Below are 19,333 nucleotides of genomic sequence, written 5' to 3'. Positions count from 1 at the left end.
GGCCCTCCTCTGGCTTGGTCTTGGGAGCAGCTTGCAGTCGGCTGGCTCCTGGTCGTGCCACCTGGTTGACGGCTGCCTCGTTCTCCATCTTCGTGCGCCAGAGGGCATCCACAAGGGCTTCTGCTCTCCTCGGGTTTGAAAAGTCTTCATCTGTGAGGAGCAGCTGGATGTCCTCATGTATCTGTTCCAGGAATATCAGGCGGAAGAGAAAACAAGGCTTGTGGTCTTCTGCCAGGGCCAGCATTTCATCCATCAGCACCGACGGACTACGGTCCCCAAGCCCATCTAGGTGAAGGAGCCTGGAAGCCCATTGCTGGGGAGTTAGCCCAAAAGTTCCAAGCAGCAGGTCATTGAGGGCAGTGTACTTGCCCGTAGCGGGGGGTGGTGGATGATGTCGTCCACCCTCACTGCCATATTTTGGTCCAGAACACTCACGACATGATAGAACATCGTGGCGTCTGAGGAGATGTTGCAGAGTTGAAATGGTGCTTCCGCCTGCCTGAACCACATTCTCGGTTGGTGGGTCCAAAAGAGGGGAAGCTTGATGGAGATAGTGTAAACCTCTGCTGAATCCATGGTGTTTTGAGTCCAGACAAACATCTGAGCTCATCGGGGTCACCACTGTGGCGGTGTGAGCAGTGGAAGAAACACAGCCACCATGTTGAGGGTCGTTAATGACTGTTTTTATTCAAATTCAGCACGCCCCTTTAAGGGCAGCATGAGCTCAGTCACCTGGTGCATTGTGACGTCATAATCGCTGCCCAGGGTGGGCGCTGGAAGGGATGCTGGAGTCAGAGAGAAACCTCTGATGACGCCATTTCCCCATGGGTGCCCCACCACATGGTGATACAAGCGGGGCCAGTTCGCCATGTGAATGTGCGCTGCCACAAAATGTCCATTCAGGAGTCTGATAACATCAGGATAAAAATGTGTTCTTGAATCCAATGGTACCTGTTTTCAAACTCTTGTATCATCTTCCTGATAGGAGAGAGGAGAAGAAAGTTTGGTTAGGGAGGGATGGATCCTTTGGCAGCGGGAGATGTAGACAGAATCAATGGAGGGAATGGTGATTTGTGTGATGGCTTGGGCTATATTCACTATTCTCTGCAATGTATTGCAGTCTGGGCAGAGCAGTTCCTTCAGCAAGCTGTGGTGCAGCTGGACAAAATATGTCCTTTGGTGTGTCTACAAAAATTGGTAAGACTCAAATTATTTGAATACCTGACACCAGTCTCCAAAATCTGATGCTTTATTCCAAGCTTCATCAAGGCAAAAGATAACCAGGGTGAAAGGGAAATGCATCTTCCTCAGTAATTCCTGGGAATTCCTGATGCATAACCGCTCAGATTGGCTTTTAAAACCTCTAGTCCATTGTTTTCTTAGTGGAAGTAGTGCATCAACTCCAAAATTACCTACCCACTCACCCTCTCAAGCATCTCCCAACACTGGCAGCATCTGTAGGTGTCACAAAGGTCTCAATAGCACTGGAACTAAAGTAAGTCATATTTGTTCTGGACAGATTGCTGAAGAAGATGGAGAAATTAAAATTACGGTCAATGCAATGAACCCATAGCACGTGTCTACTCAACAATTACTTTTGGATGACAGTGCCTTATTCAATCAGCTAATGTTAGGGGCAGGTACATGAAAGCAAACATTACTAAAAATGCCAGCAGTTGTGTTTGAATATGGAAGTTCTGATCTTTGCTTGATCATTCCTACTGCCATTGTTCTCCCTCATGGAATCCAGAAGCTGAGTGCTGCCTTCCAGCAATTAATGAGGAGAAACAGTGGAGAAGGTAAGAGGAGAGTCACAGCAAATCTCAATAACTTGAATTATCTTAAATTCAATATATTGTATTGATCTCTAGTGTCTCTGTGCTTTTGATTTTAACATAGCATCATTGTGTTGAAATTCTTTTGTATTTTAGTAGATGTCAAAGACATTCAGGAACATTCACTTTTGTTGTCGATCTAAAAACTAGTGGATATGTGCCCAGCCACTTGATAGTCCATTCTGTGGGTGACATGATACTGAAAAGGTCAATTAGTCTTTGTGAGTAATCCTGAGGCTTACATTGCTGCCCCATAGAAGTGTTGACATGGCACGTAGGGAAGCAGCAAGCACTGCTTCCAAGAAATGTTGATTACCTTTGAATCATTAACTCTTTCTAATGATGCTGCCTGACCTGCTGAGTATTTCTAGCATTTATTATGTTTACTTCAAATTTACTTTTGCTGAGGTTGAGTGTCTGTGGTGTATCCCCATCTCTCGTCATGTCTCATTTTTAAATATTTATGATCATCTTCCATTGTGGTCAATGCATGGGGAAAAATGCAGATCCTCCAGGTCAAATTTGATGAATGGACATACTCTCTTTGCTCACCTGTTTACTTTCCTGTTGAAAAACTGTGGTGCATCCACCATAGCTTTTGTTAAGTTTACCCTAGAATAGAAAAACAAAAAATAAACATTTTCTGGCATTAAGGCTGATTCTTGATCATGGAATTTTAACGTTGACCTCGCCTAAAGTTCTGGCATTCACTGATTAAAGGAAAACATTTTTTTTTTGATCTGCAACCTACTTCATGTAGCCACGAAGTGTAGTATAATTTATCATCTGCATCAAATGCCAATAGCTTTCCAGTTCCAATAAGATCTGGAACGAAGGCCAAAATATTAGTAGGACTTCTTGAACCAATGGCTAGGTCAAATAAGTTTGCATTAGCAGGCAATTAAAGCTGAGAACTTGTATAGTTGCATTTGAGAAATTAAAATTGTCCCTTTATTATATTTTGGACACTGATTAAGAAGCTTAAAAAGGTAATAGTACACGACTTCCAGTGTCTCTGTGTACAGAGTAAACAAAACCATGTAATGTTAGCATTCCTGAAAAAAAATCTATTTTGCTGTCAGTGCATTTCATTTAACTCAGATTACCTGATGTAAAAATTTCTGAAGGTGGAATTAATCTTAGTTGCAGAAAGAGTTGACGTCCAGTCAATGTATGCAAGATTTCAAAAATACGTTCAGGGAACAGTTACAGGGATCATGTTTATACCAGCCTTCACTGTGACATTAATGTACTTGTTTTTTTCCTTTAAAAGGTCACTTGTCTGGCTTTGGTCGATGCATGACATGAGCAATTTTAATTATTCTATCAAAATGCACCACACATAGTATTAATCTCACATTATGAACAATGTCGTCAACATGTTTTGATCTTTTAACATTGTTTTTACATTTCAGCAAAAGATTTTATCAGTGAAGGTGAATACCTCGAGATTTCTGGCATTACTCGGAACCAAGCTGGATTCTATGAATGTATCGCCAACAATGACGTGTCAACTTCAGATATGCGGACAGTTCGCATTACAGTCAATTGTAAGTTGCTTTTTAAAATGTGTATTTTGCTTGGAATGTCAGCCTTTGTAATTAAATGTTCTTACTGAAAACAGAAGATAGTGGAAACTCGTAGAAGATCAAAATCTGAAAAATAGAAACCTTCAGTGAAATTTGGAACTCGTGCATCCAAATAATTCATTTAAAATGGGGACAAGCCTAGCTTTGCCTCTATTATTTGCCTTGTATCGTTCAAAAATGATTTTTTTTGTATTTATTTCTCATTTGTTGCAAATTTTAAATCCTTTGCTTTCATGTTTTAATCCTTTCTACTCCAAATTAGACTATGGCATATTTATATTAAAACCATTGTTTTTGCTTCAGTGCCATTTCGAGAGCTTTGAGGATGACAGCTCAATCAGAAATAATCAAAAATTATTTGAAGATTCAATATTAATGCATAATTTGAAATTCCTTCCTTAAATCTCTCTTCCTTTTTTTCTTCAACTGTCTTCAAAACTTCCCATTTAAACCCAAATATCTCCTTATATTGCTTGCATTCATTTTATTTTTTTAATGGTCCTTTGAAGCTCCTTGAAATATTATAATGTTAACTATGCAATAGTTGATTAATTGCTGGTTAATTAACCAGCCTTGTTAATTGTTTATGTAAAATTCTGCCCATTTGTTAACACTTCAAATGCCAAAATGAGTTGGGAGTGGAGGCAGGTGGGGAGCAGTCTCGTTGATGCTCTTAAATATAAGTGAGTAGCACAAATATGTCTTGGAAAGAGGTAAAATGTGTATGCTCAAGTGTAAGAGAGGGTGCAAGATAGAAGGGGTGCATCAGACATCCCATGTTTGGAGGTATAAAATAGGTCGATAGTCTTCCACAACCTGTCCATGTTATTTTCCTCCATCAGTGCACCAGCAATGTTAGCAAGATTTTTTCATTAAAAAAAAAATTTAGACATACAGCACAATAACAGGCCATTTCAGCCCATGAGACCATGCCGCCAAATTAACGTACACCGCCAGTACGTTTCGAATGGTGGGAGGAAACCAGAGCCCCTTGGAAAGCCCTCGCAGACACAGGGAGAATGTACAATCTCCTTGAAGACAGCACTAGATTCAAACCCTGGTCTCAATTACTGGCAATGTAAAGGTGTTGCGCTAACTGCTATGCCAACCATGACGTCCCCATAGAGCAGTGGTTCCCAACCTATTACTTTCCACTCACATACCACTTTAAGTATTCCCTATGCCATAAGTTTTCTGTGATTAGTAAGTGATTGCTTAAGGTTGTATGTGAGTAGGAAGGGAAGATTGAGAATCACTGCTCTAGACCCAATTATTACTGAAATATTTTGCTTGAGAAAAACTGTAATTGGCCCATTTCCTTTGGAGTTATGAAACTGCACATAACAAATCAATTTGGAATGATTAAAACAGTGGTTCCCAACCTTTTTCTTTCCACCCACATACCACCTTAAGCAATCCCTTATTAATCACAGAACACTCATGGCATAGAGAATATTTAAAGTGGTATGTGAGTGGAAAGTAAAAGGTTGGGAAGCACTGCCATAGAGGGATATCATTGAAATTGTTTTAAGCATAAATATTCAAAAGATAATAATTTATTTCCCAAAAAACAATTTTCTATTCTTTTGATCCCTTTTCTCTCCCATTCTCTGAAGGAAAGGTTATTTATTGTGAAAGGGGTTAGTTGATTTTGTGTCAGTATTAATTTTGGTAGTTGATAATTTATTTTATTCCTTTCTACGTGAATCTTCTTCCAAATGTGTTGAGCAAATGGTGCAATACTGGTAAATTCCTACGTTGCACCAATTTTTCATCCCACTTATATAGTATATGTTCAGGTATCTTCTCCCCTATTTTATCTGGCGCTAATCTGATCCAATCTGGTTTTTCCCTTGTTTGATAAAAATCTGATAGGTATCTTAATTGTGCTGCTCTATAATAATTCTTAAAGTTTGGTAGTTGTAAGCCTCCTTGTTTGTACCATTCTGCTCATTTATCTAGTGCTATCCTCGGTTTCCCCCCTTTCCATAAGAATTTCCTTATTATTTTCTTTAGCTCCTTGAAGAATTTCTCTGTTAAGGGAATTGGTAATGATTGAAATAGGTATTGTATCCTTGGGAAGATGTTCATTTTAATACAGTTTATCCTTCCTATCAGTGTTAGTGGTAAGTCTTTCCAGTGCTCTAAGTCGTCTTGTAATTTTTTCATTAATGGCTGATAATTTAGTTTATATAAATGGCTGAGATTATTATTTAGTTGTATACCTAGGTATCAAATTGCTTGTGTTTGCCATCTAAATGGTGATTCTTTCTTAAACTTTGTGAAATCCGCATTATTCATTGGCATTGCTTCACTTTTATTTCCATTGATCTTGTATCCCGATACTTCTCCATATTCCTTCAATTTCTTATGTAATTCTTTTATTGATATTTCTGGTTCTGTTAAGTATATTATAACCTTATAAGCATAAATATTCAAAGAAAGAATATATTAAAAAATAAAATCTTGCTTGAACTTCAAACCTTTAACGTTGATGTTATATCTCTGGTGCAATGTTCTTACACATTTAGGTCTTGGAGAAGGAAACAGCTTTTTTTGATTATTTTAAAAATTGGCCTCATTTTCCAGCCTGAAAGGTTTGTCTTTTGAATGTGGAAATCAGACCCCCTTACCCATCCTATCTGCTACCAATAACCATTTGAATGCCAAGGAGTGAGGTCATCAGTTCCTTGTATTTCTCTTCCACCGACAACAGTGACTTAATTCCTCCAATGTGTATTTTAGCTCCTTCCATCTCCACTCCAATATTTCTCCCTTTTTCCAACTTTCCCTCCTCTTCTCTCCACTCTTCTCTTCTCAATATAGTTAATTTCCTCTCAAATTCTTTTCTCTCCCACAGCAGGTCCACTGCCCCCTCATTTTCTCCCTTAACATGTTTCCCAGCATTCCACCTTCCCTTTTTTAACAACCATCATTAGCAATCTCACTGTTTACAGCTTTAGCACCTTCAGTCTCCTACCCTTTCACATCCTTACTTCTCCTTGCCAAAACTGTTTTGTACCTCCCTGCACAAATTCTACCTTTCCTTTTGCTCCTCTTGCTGACTCCATTCTTTCTTCCTCAATATCTTTTATCCCTTTTCCACTTATTTTCCAATCTGTTTGTCAGCCTCATCATGTATTGACTTAATTCCCTATCATTCCTCTCCTTCAACATTCCTTTCTTCCTTCTCTTCTTTTTCTCATTCCCTCCATCTTAAAGGACATTTGAAAGTGGCCCTAGAAATTTGATGCTAATTTTTCAACCTACTGTAGACTTTGGAACAGTTCAAATGAATCAGTTAGCAGCTAATGTAACTGTAATAGACTCCTTCCTGAGTTGTGTGTGCAAATTTGCTCTCCTTGCCTGAGTAAGGATTTTCTTTTTGGGATGGCAAGATTGATGAATGGAAACATACTGGGTCAATTAAGCTTATATTCGCAAGAGTTTAGAAGAATTAAGAGAAGAGCTCATAGGAAACTACAAAATTGCAGCAGAACTAGAAGATTAAATGCAGAATTGATGCTTGAACTGGGGACTAAGGATCTGAGATATGGAGAAATTTCTTTGCCCAGAATGGGAAGCTCATGCAATTCTCCACCAGAGAAAGCATTTGGAGCCAAATCATTAAATATAAAAAAAGAGTTAAATACTTTTCTTCAGGCAAGCATGATCCAGGAAAATGAAGAGAAAACTGGAATAGATTACTAAACGTGCATGATCAGACATGATCCTACTAACTTGCAGAGCAGGCTTAAAGGATTGGATGACACATTTATGCTCTTATTTCTCACTTAAATTTAGACATAGAGCACGGTAACAGGCCAATTCAGCCCCACGAATCTGTGCCGCCCAATTTACACCCCATTAACCTAGGAAATCAAAGACCCCAGAGAAAACCCACACAGACATGGGAAGAATGTACAAATTCCTTACACACAGTGCAAGATTCGAAGCCAGGTCTGGCCCTGATCTCTGGTGATGAAAAAGTGGTGTGCTAATCGCTACGCCAACTGTGCCATCCTATGTTTTCTGTGTTTCCATTGGGGTCTTTCTTTCTTGCCCTCATGGCAATGTCCTAAACAGTCAATTTAGAAACATTTCCCTTTTATCAATAGTTTACAGATTTCTTTTATCTGTCTCCTGCCCTGTCTTGCACCATTCATCACAGCTCCCTAACCTTGATCGATATGTGCATGTACTTTAGAAAATTGGATGTACTCTTTGTAATGCATTTGATAGAGTGTTATACCAGCCTCAACTGTTGGTTGAGTGTTGACTACCTTCAATAAAAGGGATTGGATGTACAACCTTCAGAAGAAATCAAGTTTAAGTTCAAATGTATTGTCAAAGTATACACATGATATCACATATATACATGATTCTTTTCCCTGTGGGCCAGGCAGAATTTCTATTTATCAGCATCTGTAAACTATCCTCAAAGAAAGATACATATACAAAGAAGAGAAATCAAAGGAAGAAATGTAAGCAAACTGACTGCACAATACAGAAAAAAATAAATACATGTATATTTGGGAATAAATACTGCACAGAGTAAGAGTCCTTAAATGAATCTCTGATTGAATATATTATTTTGGAGTCTGATGGTGGAGGAGTAACAATTATTCCTGAATCTGGTGATATGAGTCATGTGGCACCTATACCTCCTTCCCGTTAGCAGCAGCAAGAACAGAACATGCTCTAGGTGATGTGGATCCTTGGTAATTATGAAGTGTCAGTTGATGAAGTAGACAAAGATGATGCGGTCAGACAATAGTCAAGGGTTTTATTAGCAGAAACTCATGGTACAATAATGAAAGACAATAGGTGCATCTACAGTTATATCCAAGGGGAGTGTCCTTAATGGTAGAGATAATGCACAGCCAATGTTAGTACAGCAAGGCTCGCCAGAGGGGAGACAGGCAGCTTGGCAGACGTTCACCACAAATTGCTGCTGCACTTCGACAGCAACATTCCATAGAGATTTTCTTGAAGGTGGGTGTAACATGGTGGTTTGCACTCAGAGACCAGTGAGGAGTACAAACACGCTTTTAATAGCTTACAATCAATGGCCGGTAGATACAATAGTCCTCAGGTGAATCTGAGATAAGATGAGAAAACCAGTGTTTATATTGGGGTGGGTTGAGCCAAGAGAGGAGCCACACTACACAGACAGTGAATTCCAGTTCACTGCAATCACCCCTTCCTTCAAAATAGAACCTGTGTGTGAAAAAACAGAGGCCATTCATTCAAAACAACCTAATAGTTTACAAATATTTACAAGTTAAGTCTGTCAGGAGGTCTGGTTATTCTGGTTGAGCGCCTCAGTACTGGTGGACTTTTCACTTCCTGGACCCCCTGCAGTACAGGGTTACTGGGTCTCGAGGGCTCCAGCTCTGGTTGCTGAGTGGATTGACCCACTTCCCAAGTAGAGTCGTCCAGAACCTTGAGTGGGGTACTTGGTGGTTCCTGGCTTGTTTGAGGCATCAGATCCTCAGTTCTGGCGGGTGCCAGGTCTCTCTGCCCTCAGGGTATGCCACATAGGCATACGTTGGGTTGGCATGCAGCAGATGCACCTTCTCGATCAGGGGGTCTGTCTTACTTCTCCTCACCTACTTTCTCAGTCAAGCTGGGAAAGTGGTCCCAAATATGGATTTCCTCTGGAAAGTGAACATTAGCTCATAAGGAGTTGCATTGGTCGCAGTGCAGAGAAGCAACTCTATGGAATGGAGCGCCATGAGTAGGACTTGAAATTGACACTGAGTTGTTCGAAGGTGTGGGATGCCTTAATCAGGTGTGCTTTGTCGGGGCGGTAGAAGTGCAGTTTGCACTCAGCACAGACCTGGCAGGACCTGGTCATATACCTGATACCCCCAATGGTTTAGGGCAGGTTGCGTGCCTTGATGAAATGAGCCATGTGGGTGATGTCCGGGTGGCAAAGCTCATCGTGCAGTGACCACAAATGGCCAGTGTGTGCAGTGGCACAGCTTCCTCTTGACAGGGTATCTGGAGATTGATTGAGAGTATCTGGCCTGTATGCTATGTCATAATTATAGGTGGAGAGTTCGATCCTCTACCTAGCGATCTTATCATTCTTTATTTTACCACTTTTTGCATCATTAAACATGAATGCCACCAATTGCTGGTCGGTGAATAGTGTAAATTTTCTGCCAACCAGGTGACTCCTCCAGTGCCCGATGGCCTCCACAATGGCTTGAGCCTCTTTCTCCACTGATGGGTTCCGAAGCTCGTGGCCTTGTGGGGTGCAGGGAAAAAAGGCAACTGGCCTGCCCACCTGGCTAAAAGTAGCAGCCAAAGCTTCGTCAGAGGCATCACTTTCCACCTGGAAAGGTGCATTCTCATCCACTGAATGCATGGTGGCCTGTGTGATGCAGCTCCTAACGTAGTTGAAAGCCACCTGGTCTTCAGCTGATAAGTCGGGGTGGATTTTATCTGCATAGTGAGGGACCCACTGGGCGTAGTAAAAAAAAAAGAAGCCCAGGAATCTCCTTAACACCTTCATGGTCTTTGGGATCAGGAGGTATAACAGGGGGGCATTCAATCAGGGTCAAGACCAATGATACCATTCTCCATCACATAGCCCAGAATCACCAGATATTTAGTCCAGAACATACACTTACTGGAGTTGTACGTGAGATTCAGGGCTTTGGCTGTGTGGAGAAACTTCTGGAGGTTGGAGTCGTGGTCTTCCAGAGAGTATTCACAAATGATGATGTTGTCAAGATAAGGGAAGGTGGCCTTCCACCCATATTCATTGACCATTTTGTCCATCTGTCTCTGGAAGACCAAGACCCCATTAGTGATAAAGCCATCCATCTGCCTCAAATACTGTGTAGGGGCAGTCCTCAGAATGGATCAGTAACCGATGGTATGCAGCTTTCAGGTCAATGGTCGAAAAGAACTGATACTGCACAATTTTGTTTACCATGTTCAAAATTCAAGTGAGGAGCTGTGCATCCAGGAATGTGAAACGATTAATTGTTTGACTATAGTCAATCACTAGCCTGGACTTTTCTTCCCCTTTTATGACTACCACCATAGCTCTCCATGGGCTGTTGCTTAGCTCAATTATATTTTCTTTGAGCAGCCATTGTGTCTCGGATCTAATAACTTCCCAATCCCCCGCACTATGTCGCCTGCTCTTTGTGGCTATTGGTTTGCAATAGGGATTCATGTTTGGAAACAGTGGGCGGGCAGCTCAATATTTAGGGTGGAGAGACCGCATGTGGCGCCCGGCTTTTGCGGCCCTCCATTCCGCACTGCGATTGGAGGATGTGGGCCAGAGTTCCCCGTGGTCACACTTTTAAGGTGACACAGAAAGTCTAGGCCCAGCACACAGAAGCACACAAATCCTTCAATATATGCAATTGGAACTTATAAAATCCCCTCCCCCCACCTTTTACAGTTAGATGTTCTATACAATACCCCTGGATTGTCACAGAGTGTGAGTGCGAAGCTGAGAAAATACGATAGTCGATTGGGAACACTTGTATGTTGTACCGCAGAGCAGTCGCAGAGTTTATATAGCTCTCAGTCGAGTCAGTGTCTACCAAGCTATCAGTCAAGTGTCCATTTAGCCTCACCTCCATCGTTGAGTTATTCAATTGGTGAGGTATTGCCTGATCTAGGATGACTGATGCCAATGCTACAGAAATCCCATTGCTCCCCATCAATGTTGACTCTCTCCATGGGCAGACAAGATGACGTCGACCACAAGGCACAGAAAGATGGCCACCATTGCTTCCCGTGATGCTTTACTTCTTGCCATGAGGTGCAGCAAGATGCTGGTGATGAGCAGTATGGAGAGGCTGAGGCCGGCACTTCAAGACTCAGGTATGGGTCGAACATCGATTCAGGGGTCCCACATGTGGTCGCCCTCTTTGGGTTCCCCTTAGCCTTGCAGACCTTCACCCAGTGCTCTTGCTTATCACATCCTGAGCACACAGCGTTTTTCGCAGGGCATCGGGCACGGGGATGCTGTACCTGTCCACAGAAATAGCATCCCCGGTCACACGTGGCTGCAGCAGTTGGAGCTAGTGCTGCAGGGGTCGCTGGCGCCCCAATGACCTGGTCCTCTGAAAGAGCGCCGCTTTCACTCGTGAGGTCGTCAGCTCCTATTTGGGCCTGTTTGAGTGCTTTCGCCAGCTCCAGGGTGCTGGCCAAGTCTTTGTTACCCAACTCTAGCAGTTGCTGCCTCATGTACCTCGACCTCACTCCTGCCACGAGAGTGTACCAGATTTGTTCTTCCTCTCTCATCCAGGCTGTTACCGCTTCGTAGATGCATTTCCTAGTCAGGGCCCATAGTTCAAAGACATAATTGTCCAGCGACTCATCCGGACACTGTCGAGGTTGAGAGAACCAATGTTTCACCAGCACATCGTTCTGAGGCCTCATGTAGCGGGCCTTCAAGCCTTCTATGACAAACACGTATATTGCACCATCCCTGATGACAGCGAATCGACTCAAGAGAGAAGGGCAGATTTCCAGAGATAATCGGAGTTGAAGGCGTCTTGTGTGGCCGTCAGGTAGGACTGGAAGCACTCTAGCCAGTAGGCAAATTTATCCGGGGACAGAGGGTTGACCTGAAACATGCCTGGCTTCAACATGGCTTCCATCTTGCTTCAAAGTTAACCTATTAAAATTGTAACATGACTGATTACACTCAGAGACAAGTGAGGAGTACAGCACGCTTTTAATAACTTACAATCAATGGCTGGTAGATACAATGGTCCTCAGTTGAATCTGAGGTAAGGTAGGAAAACCAAGGTTTGTATTTGGGTAGGTGAGGGTGGAGACAAGGGAGGAGCCAGCCATCTGAACAATGCACAGTCAGTGAATTCCAGTTCACTTCTGTGAGAGAGTTTTGCCTGTAATTTACTGGCCTGTGTCCATAACCTTTTGCAGGGCTTTTCTGGTCAGAGGTATTGATGTCCCATACCAGCTATAATACAGCTAGTCAGCCCATTGTCTGCTACACACCTGTAGATGTTTGCTAAGGTTTCCAGTGTCATACCAATCCTCTGGAAACTCCTGAGGAAGTAGAGGCACTCATGCTTTCTTCATGATGACATTAATATGTTGGAAAGGTTTGAGATACTGACTCCCAGGAATTTAAATTTGCTCACATTCTCCACCTCTAATCCCACATGTTCACTGGATTGTACACCACTAATTTCCCCTTCCTAAAGTCCATAATCAGCTCCTTGAATTTTAGTGACATTGAGTGTGAGGTTATTGTGAGCACTCCATTTTGCCAAATTTTCAGCCTCCCTCTTGGATGCAGTTTCATCTCCTCTTTTTATACAGCCAACTAACATTAGGTTCGAAAAATTTTACAATACATTGAAAACAATGAATTTTGATAAACACTGTTAAGCTTCAGCATATTTATTATGCATAAAAGGTAAATGTTACAAATAATATTGAGAAGATATGTTACACAATGTGTTTATAATTATAGATTGTTAAGGTAACAGCTGTGGTATGGGATGTGAGATCAGTCATGTGTGAAACTTTGGATAGTGATTGATTGAAATTGTGTATATTGGGTACAGATACTGTGGAAATGTTAAGTTGAATTGAGAGGCCATAAGTCTTTGTTGATAAATAGTAACAAATGTAATTTCACATATGGGTATAATTTCAAATAGTTGATAATTTGCATAGGTTTGTTTCTAAGAACCAGTGTAGCATATATCTGAAAATTGTTACATCATAGACCAACAGCAATAGAAATTCACCAAGACAATGGTGTCTTAAAACAATGATTTTTATTAATAACTATTAACAATATACTTAACCCCTTCTATGCGCAAATATATCTGTATATGTGTGTGGATCACCCAAACCATTACAGTGTAGGCACAATTGAGAAAAGTCAAATTCAAAGTTCAGTCTTAGAAATTTTATGTTGAAACTCAGAATCTTTAAACAATGTTCAGAAGTAATAATGCAGTAGGAGAAACACTGAGTTATCCAACTTCTCAAAACTCACGAAATTTTGACAAATTATTTTCATATGAATGATTTTTAGTTCTAAAATTCTAAAATATCTGCTGAAATAGTCCCGATATAAAATTACTTCCCTGGTCTGATTGTATCTCTTTAGGCAAACCAACTAAAGTGATAAATTTCTCAAGAGCTCTTGACACAATTTTAGCTTTAATATTTTTAAGTGGTGTTGCCATTGGAAACCTGAAGGCTATACACATGACAGTTAACAAATGCTGATTCCCAGCTTTTATCCTGGGCAATGGGCCAAACACAATTCAAAATAACTTTAGAAAAGGGTTCTCCAAAAACAGGAATGGGTTTTAAAGGAGCCACTGTTGGACCCTGATAAGATTTGCCCACAACCTGACAAGTATGTCAGGTCTGACAAATATCCCAACATATTTTCTCAGACTAGACCAATAAAATTGTTTCATAATCTTATAGATTGTTTTTTTTTTACACCAAGATGACCACCTAAGCATGTGTTATGGGCCAAAAGTTAAAATATCATCCCTATAAGCTTTACAAACTACAACCTGGTGAACAACTGCTCATTCTTCATTGACAGGGATATCAAGTAATCTCCACTTCCTCATCAACACATCTTGCTTGAAATAATATTCAACTGGCAATTTCTTAACTTCATCAGTAGAGAGAGCCTTATCTCTCATTTCAGTAAGGTCAGGATCTCTGTTCTGCCTCTCTATAAATTCCTTTCAGGATAATGTCAAATCCTTTGACAGGTCATTACAACCTGAGTGCTGTTGTGCATTATCACAGACTTCTGTCCCTTCTAAATCAGTCTGTAAAGCACTGTCTTCACTGGCAAGCTTCCTGGCCATAGCCCATGTTACTGAACAAGCTGGATATATGTCAGAATCTGCTTTTGTCTCATCAGTTACTGGCTTATCTATCAACAGCAATGCTGTTGGAAAATCATTTCGTAGAAACTAGAAAACCCCATCCACTGGTAAACTTGATCTGATCCCCTATTTTAACAGCTCTATTAACTAATTCTGATTCCAACGTTATCTGGTGCAGAGGTATCATCTCTGAAACATGCACCAAACCTTCATTCAAATTTATGCCACCCATGGCAGTCTTATGACTAAACTCCAAAAGACTGCCTAACATGAGTGACTGGTGGCCCCAGCATCTCAAAGGATTTTTACTGTCACCTGTGGTGACCCTTCTCTCTATTGAAACCAAACCCTCTGACACAAATATTTGAATTCCTTCCTAATTTTACCAGAAGATCTGGAATCTTTTTATTTGCTTTTGTTTCATCTCTTTGAATACAGGCATCTGGTGCTGCCTCACTTTCTTTCTTTTCCTTAGCGCAAGAAAATTTTCTATATGTGACCAGGTTTCTTACCATAGTGGCAAAGTGGACTGAAGCTTTTCCTTTCCTTCTTCTTCTTTAGTCCTAGCACTAATTTTGCATTTATTTTCTAACTTACTTGGATATTCCACATTACACTTTTGGAAAGTTTTACCTGATACAAATTTAACCTTGTGGGTTAAAACACACTTATCCACTAATTTCATTAACTCTTGCCAAGTTTCCACTCCCTTCTCATCTAAATATATTTTTATGTCATGAAGAATGCATCTTTTAATTTCCACAACTCTTTTAGTCTGTTATATTTATCTCTTTGATGTGCACCATCGGTCAAAGCACACAGGTTTATCACATGCAAAATCTATATACAACTGGTTCACCGATTTTCTCAAATTCCTGCATTTTTGTCTGTAAGCTTCTGGAACCAATTCATAGGCCTTAAACATGGTTTATTTATCATAATTAGCAGCTTGTTGAATTGTAAGGGCAGAGTAAACCTGTTAAGCCCTTCCCTTTAATTGCACTCTGCATTATGGCTATTTCAAACTTTCAGCAACTTTCTCAAAATGCTGAAATTATTTGTCAATGTCAGCCTCATTAAATTGAGGAACGAGCTTCACCTCCCTACTAGTCATAAAATTCTCCCGAGGACCAGAAAATGAATCTCTTTCTTCTCTCCTATTCAATTTTTCTTTTTTACACTTACTCAGATTTAAGTTTTTCTATCTCTAGCTCAGCCTGTTTTTGTTCTCTCTCGCCTTTGCCTTTCTGCTTCATCCATTTGCCTTACTGCTTCCTTCACCTCTAGGTGCATATAGCTCAAACTTGTTTCCCGGCTTCCTCCACCTCAAATCTCCTTTGTGCTCTCTCTCTCTCAAATCTAAGTTTTTCGAACTTAAACTGTTCCAACTGCTGCTCATTGGATTTATCCTGGAAAAATTGTTTTAACTGCTCCTCTCCAAACTTCCCTTTTATGACATAATATTAACCTATAACTTTCTGAATCTCTTTTCTTCAATCGACTGTTTTACTATCACAAGTTCCAACTTTTGGGCGATATTCAACAACTCATGCTTTATCTTCCCCCTGCAAATCTGCAAAGATTAGGGATTCCAAAAATCATTATATCCATTGCTATGACAAACAAGCCTTTTAATTGTCTTTCAAAAAAGAATTTAAGCAACAAATCAAGAATCAATTGATCAATAAGCTCCAATTCTGGTTAGATCGTGGATAAGCCTACAATTTGTTATGTCATTGACCAGCAGCAATAGAAGTTCCCCAAGATAATGGTATCTTAAATCAATAATTTTGATTAATAACTATTAATAATATATCTTACTTAACTCTAAACTTAATCCGTACTATGCATAAATGGATCTGTATATATATATATATATATATATGTGTGTGTGTGTGTGTGTGTGTGTGTGTGGATCATCCAAACCATTACAGCTTAGGCACAATTGTGAAAAGTCAAATTCCAAGTTCAATCTTAGAAATTTTGTGTTGAAACTCAGAATCTCTAAACAATGTTCAGAAGTAATAATGTCGTAGGAGAGACACCAAGTTATGAGACTTCTCAAAACTCATGAATTTTTGACAAGTTATTTTCATATGAATGATTTATCACAATTCCTCCCTTTCTTGCATAGAGGTTATGAAACTTGTGACTTTCGTGATGTGATGCTTACAAGGGTAAGAAATGCAGGCAAGGGTTAAACAAAATGACCATTAAAATGATCACGATCCAAATGCAAGCATGATCTTGCTTTCTTCATCCAAATATGAGTCAGTCAAAAATGACCCATTACAATAGCCACAGTGACTATAGACAGCTCTCTCCTGACTAAAGAGAAGTAGTTGAAGTGACTATCTTCCTCTGAAGTCACTTTAATCCTGTTCCTTCAGATGATTTTCTGATGAACTAAATTGCTGGTTTCTGAAGTGTCTTAATCACATGACTTGCCTTGATCAAATACTGGTTTTTCTAGTTTCAATTTCCCAAAAGCACCAGTCAACAAGCAGATGGCCTTTTGTTTGAACAGGTGTTCTTCCTTTGCAAACATTCCATCATTTCAATATTTCAATTGAACAATAAACAAGCTGTTTATTTTCTGAGAAGTATCAGACAAGCTGTTTCCAGAATGTTATTATCTATATCTGTTCCAAACCCTCACAGTAACTCTCTAAAATATAATATAAAATTAAAGATAAAATAAATAACATAAGCTTGTAACAGAACGTATACTTTAAGAACTGCAAATTGCTTTTAAAGCATTGTTTTATCAGTCACTGTAGTTAATAAAGGGTTGATTATCTTCAACAACAGATGTTATGGTGACAGCTCTATTGGGTCACAGCAACATGGAGGAGATAATGGACACTGCACTGAGGCTATTTGGAACAGGATAATTGGCTTGGAGTGAAAGAGAGAAAAAATAAGACATAGAAATTGTATAAAAGAGAGTGAGAATTGAGAAAGAATCCTAGAGAGATTCAGGTCATGAACAAGCAAAAGGTTAGAGTGAGAGGAGAGAGGCGTACAAGATTGATTTTTTTAATATGAGGAATAATATTCTGTAAGGATACTTCTTAGCATTATTTCCCTTCATAGATATTTCTCCATTGTAGAATCCACACATTTAGAGCTGTTTCAAATATGTATTTTCTAGGGAGAGCAAAATTTATGCCTCATACAGTGTTCCCTCAACAAATGCTTCAGGCTATAGTGGAAGCTAATTCTAAGGCATTAAGCAAGTGCCAAACTATATCTTCCATCCTTGGCCATCTCCACATCTGCTTTCAGGCCAATTTAAAATAGAAATAACATGAAAAATCAAAGCATGTATTAACTATAGTAAACATTGTCATATTATCTGTGGATAGGCCACATTATTAACCTTTCTGCAAAATGTTTGCTGCCTCCCTTTCACATTGTGCCAGACCTAATTCAGAGCATAGGTTCTTCGAATATAACTACGCCAGATGTTTTTTCTCATACTTTGAAGACAATGCATAAACTCTTGTGTCTGACAACACATTCACTCATAGCTTTACTGCATACCAATTATACTTTAGATGACAGATCTTAGAATTAAAATGTCTTTCCCAGAGAAGACATTATCAAGAAATTGGGAAATTAAGTTCTGCAGCATCAGTGACGAGATGGGTCTTGATATTGCAAATCTTTTCAGTATTACTCTATATGTCTGTTTATTTTCGGCTTCAGTCTGGTCCTACTTGCACAGCCAAGAAATTAGTCCTAATGGACAACTTTCAATAGTAAATGAAAATAAGTCTTAAAAAAACAGACCGAGAAAACTGAGATGAACAGCATCTGTGGAAAGAGAAGCTGTTCATGTTTCATTTGCAAGTCCCTTCCTCAGAATTGATAAAGAGGGGAAAATGTTAGTTCTCAGTCACAGCAAAGATGGAAGAAGAGTATGAAACAAAATGTGTCAATCAAGTAGTAACGAGCACATTATGCTTCTTTATCTGAATAATGTGTCGCTAATATGCCCAGTGTGCCTTAATATAAAATTAAAATAAGAAAAGATGAGTCAATTCTGATACAGACAAAAAGAAAGAGTGAGTTACTTAATGTTGGACAATTCCATATTAAATCCAGGAATCTACAATGTACCCAAATGGAAGGAGAAGTGCTGCTTCTCAAGTTTACAGGACCTCATTGTAACAGTGAAGAAGGCCATGAATAGAAAAGTCAGAGGGGTAGTGGGATGTGGAATTAATATGACAGGCAACTAAAGGTCTCTGCTGCAGACTAAACACATGGTCCACAAAGTGATCACCCAATCTGTGTCTGGTTTCTTAAGTGCAGAAGCTAATTCTATGGCATTAAAAAACCACATTGTGAACACTGGATGCAGTATACTAGACTGGAAGAGCGCAAATGGAAGATGCCTGTTTGTTTTATTAAACAGGCAAATTGTGCACACTAATCATGTAATGTCATACAACTTGCCCACCTGAGGCTGACCAATTTAATATAGAAAAGTGTGAGGTTATTTTACTTGCTTTTTTTCATATAACCGTATAACAATTACAGAATGGAAACAGGCCATTTCGGCCCCTCTAGTGAAGGAAAGGGAGCAAATATCTGGTTGTGATCCCTTGTATCTGATTTCCCCAGGTATATGGCAACTGCTGAATTGTAAGCAGCTAACTTTTAGTGCTCATGTTTGAACCAAATTCTTGAAAATTAAAATCCGATTACTGAGAGTGGAACGCCAATTCAAATCTGTGCATGTGAAGGGTGAACCTGGTGATCAGTTCATTGGAGTTTGGAATAGTTACAGCTGTATCTAACATAATGACCTTAAAATTCCTTATAAGTGAAGAATGGCAGAAAGTACTCCTCCCAGCAGCAAAACAAAAATTTAGGAGCAATATGGATCCAATTTCACTCACTTCTGCTTCACCTTTGAGGAGTATGTTGACAGTGATGGTAACAGTGCCAGTGAAATTAGTCATGCAGTTGTACAGTGGGCCATTTGGCCCAACTTGTCTCTGCCAACAGTGATGCTCATCTA

At 39.8% G+C, this 19,333-nt stretch overlaps 1 protein-coding gene across 3 annotated transcripts in view; it reads left to right on the top strand.

Annotated features, from left to right (window-relative positions):
* Window positions 1-19,333, top strand: part of negr1 (neuronal growth regulator 1) — a 530,464-nt gene that overhangs the window by 417,348 nt on the left and 93,783 nt on the right. For 2 of the 3 annotated variants that reach the window (XM_069938455.1, XM_069938456.1), the window contains exon 4: window positions 3,251-3,385. In XM_069938455.1, coding sequence (XP_069794556.1) covers window positions 3,251-3,385 — 135 coding nt within the window. Of the gene's footprint in view, window positions 1-3,250; window positions 3,386-11,140; window positions 11,279-11,705; window positions 12,034-19,333 lie in introns of those variants that run through there. The other variant, XM_069938457.1, reaches the window with a different exon arrangement.

The sequence above is a fragment of the Narcine bancroftii genome, chromosome 5, assembly GCF_036971445.1.
Source record: "Narcine bancroftii isolate sNarBan1 chromosome 5, sNarBan1.hap1, whole genome shotgun sequence".
NCBI classification, from domain to species: domain Eukaryota; kingdom Metazoa; phylum Chordata; class Chondrichthyes; order Torpediniformes; family Narcinidae; genus Narcine; species Narcine bancroftii.
The sequence above is the reverse complement of the archived record's forward strand: the minus strand, read 5'-3'. Positions and strand labels throughout refer to the sequence as shown.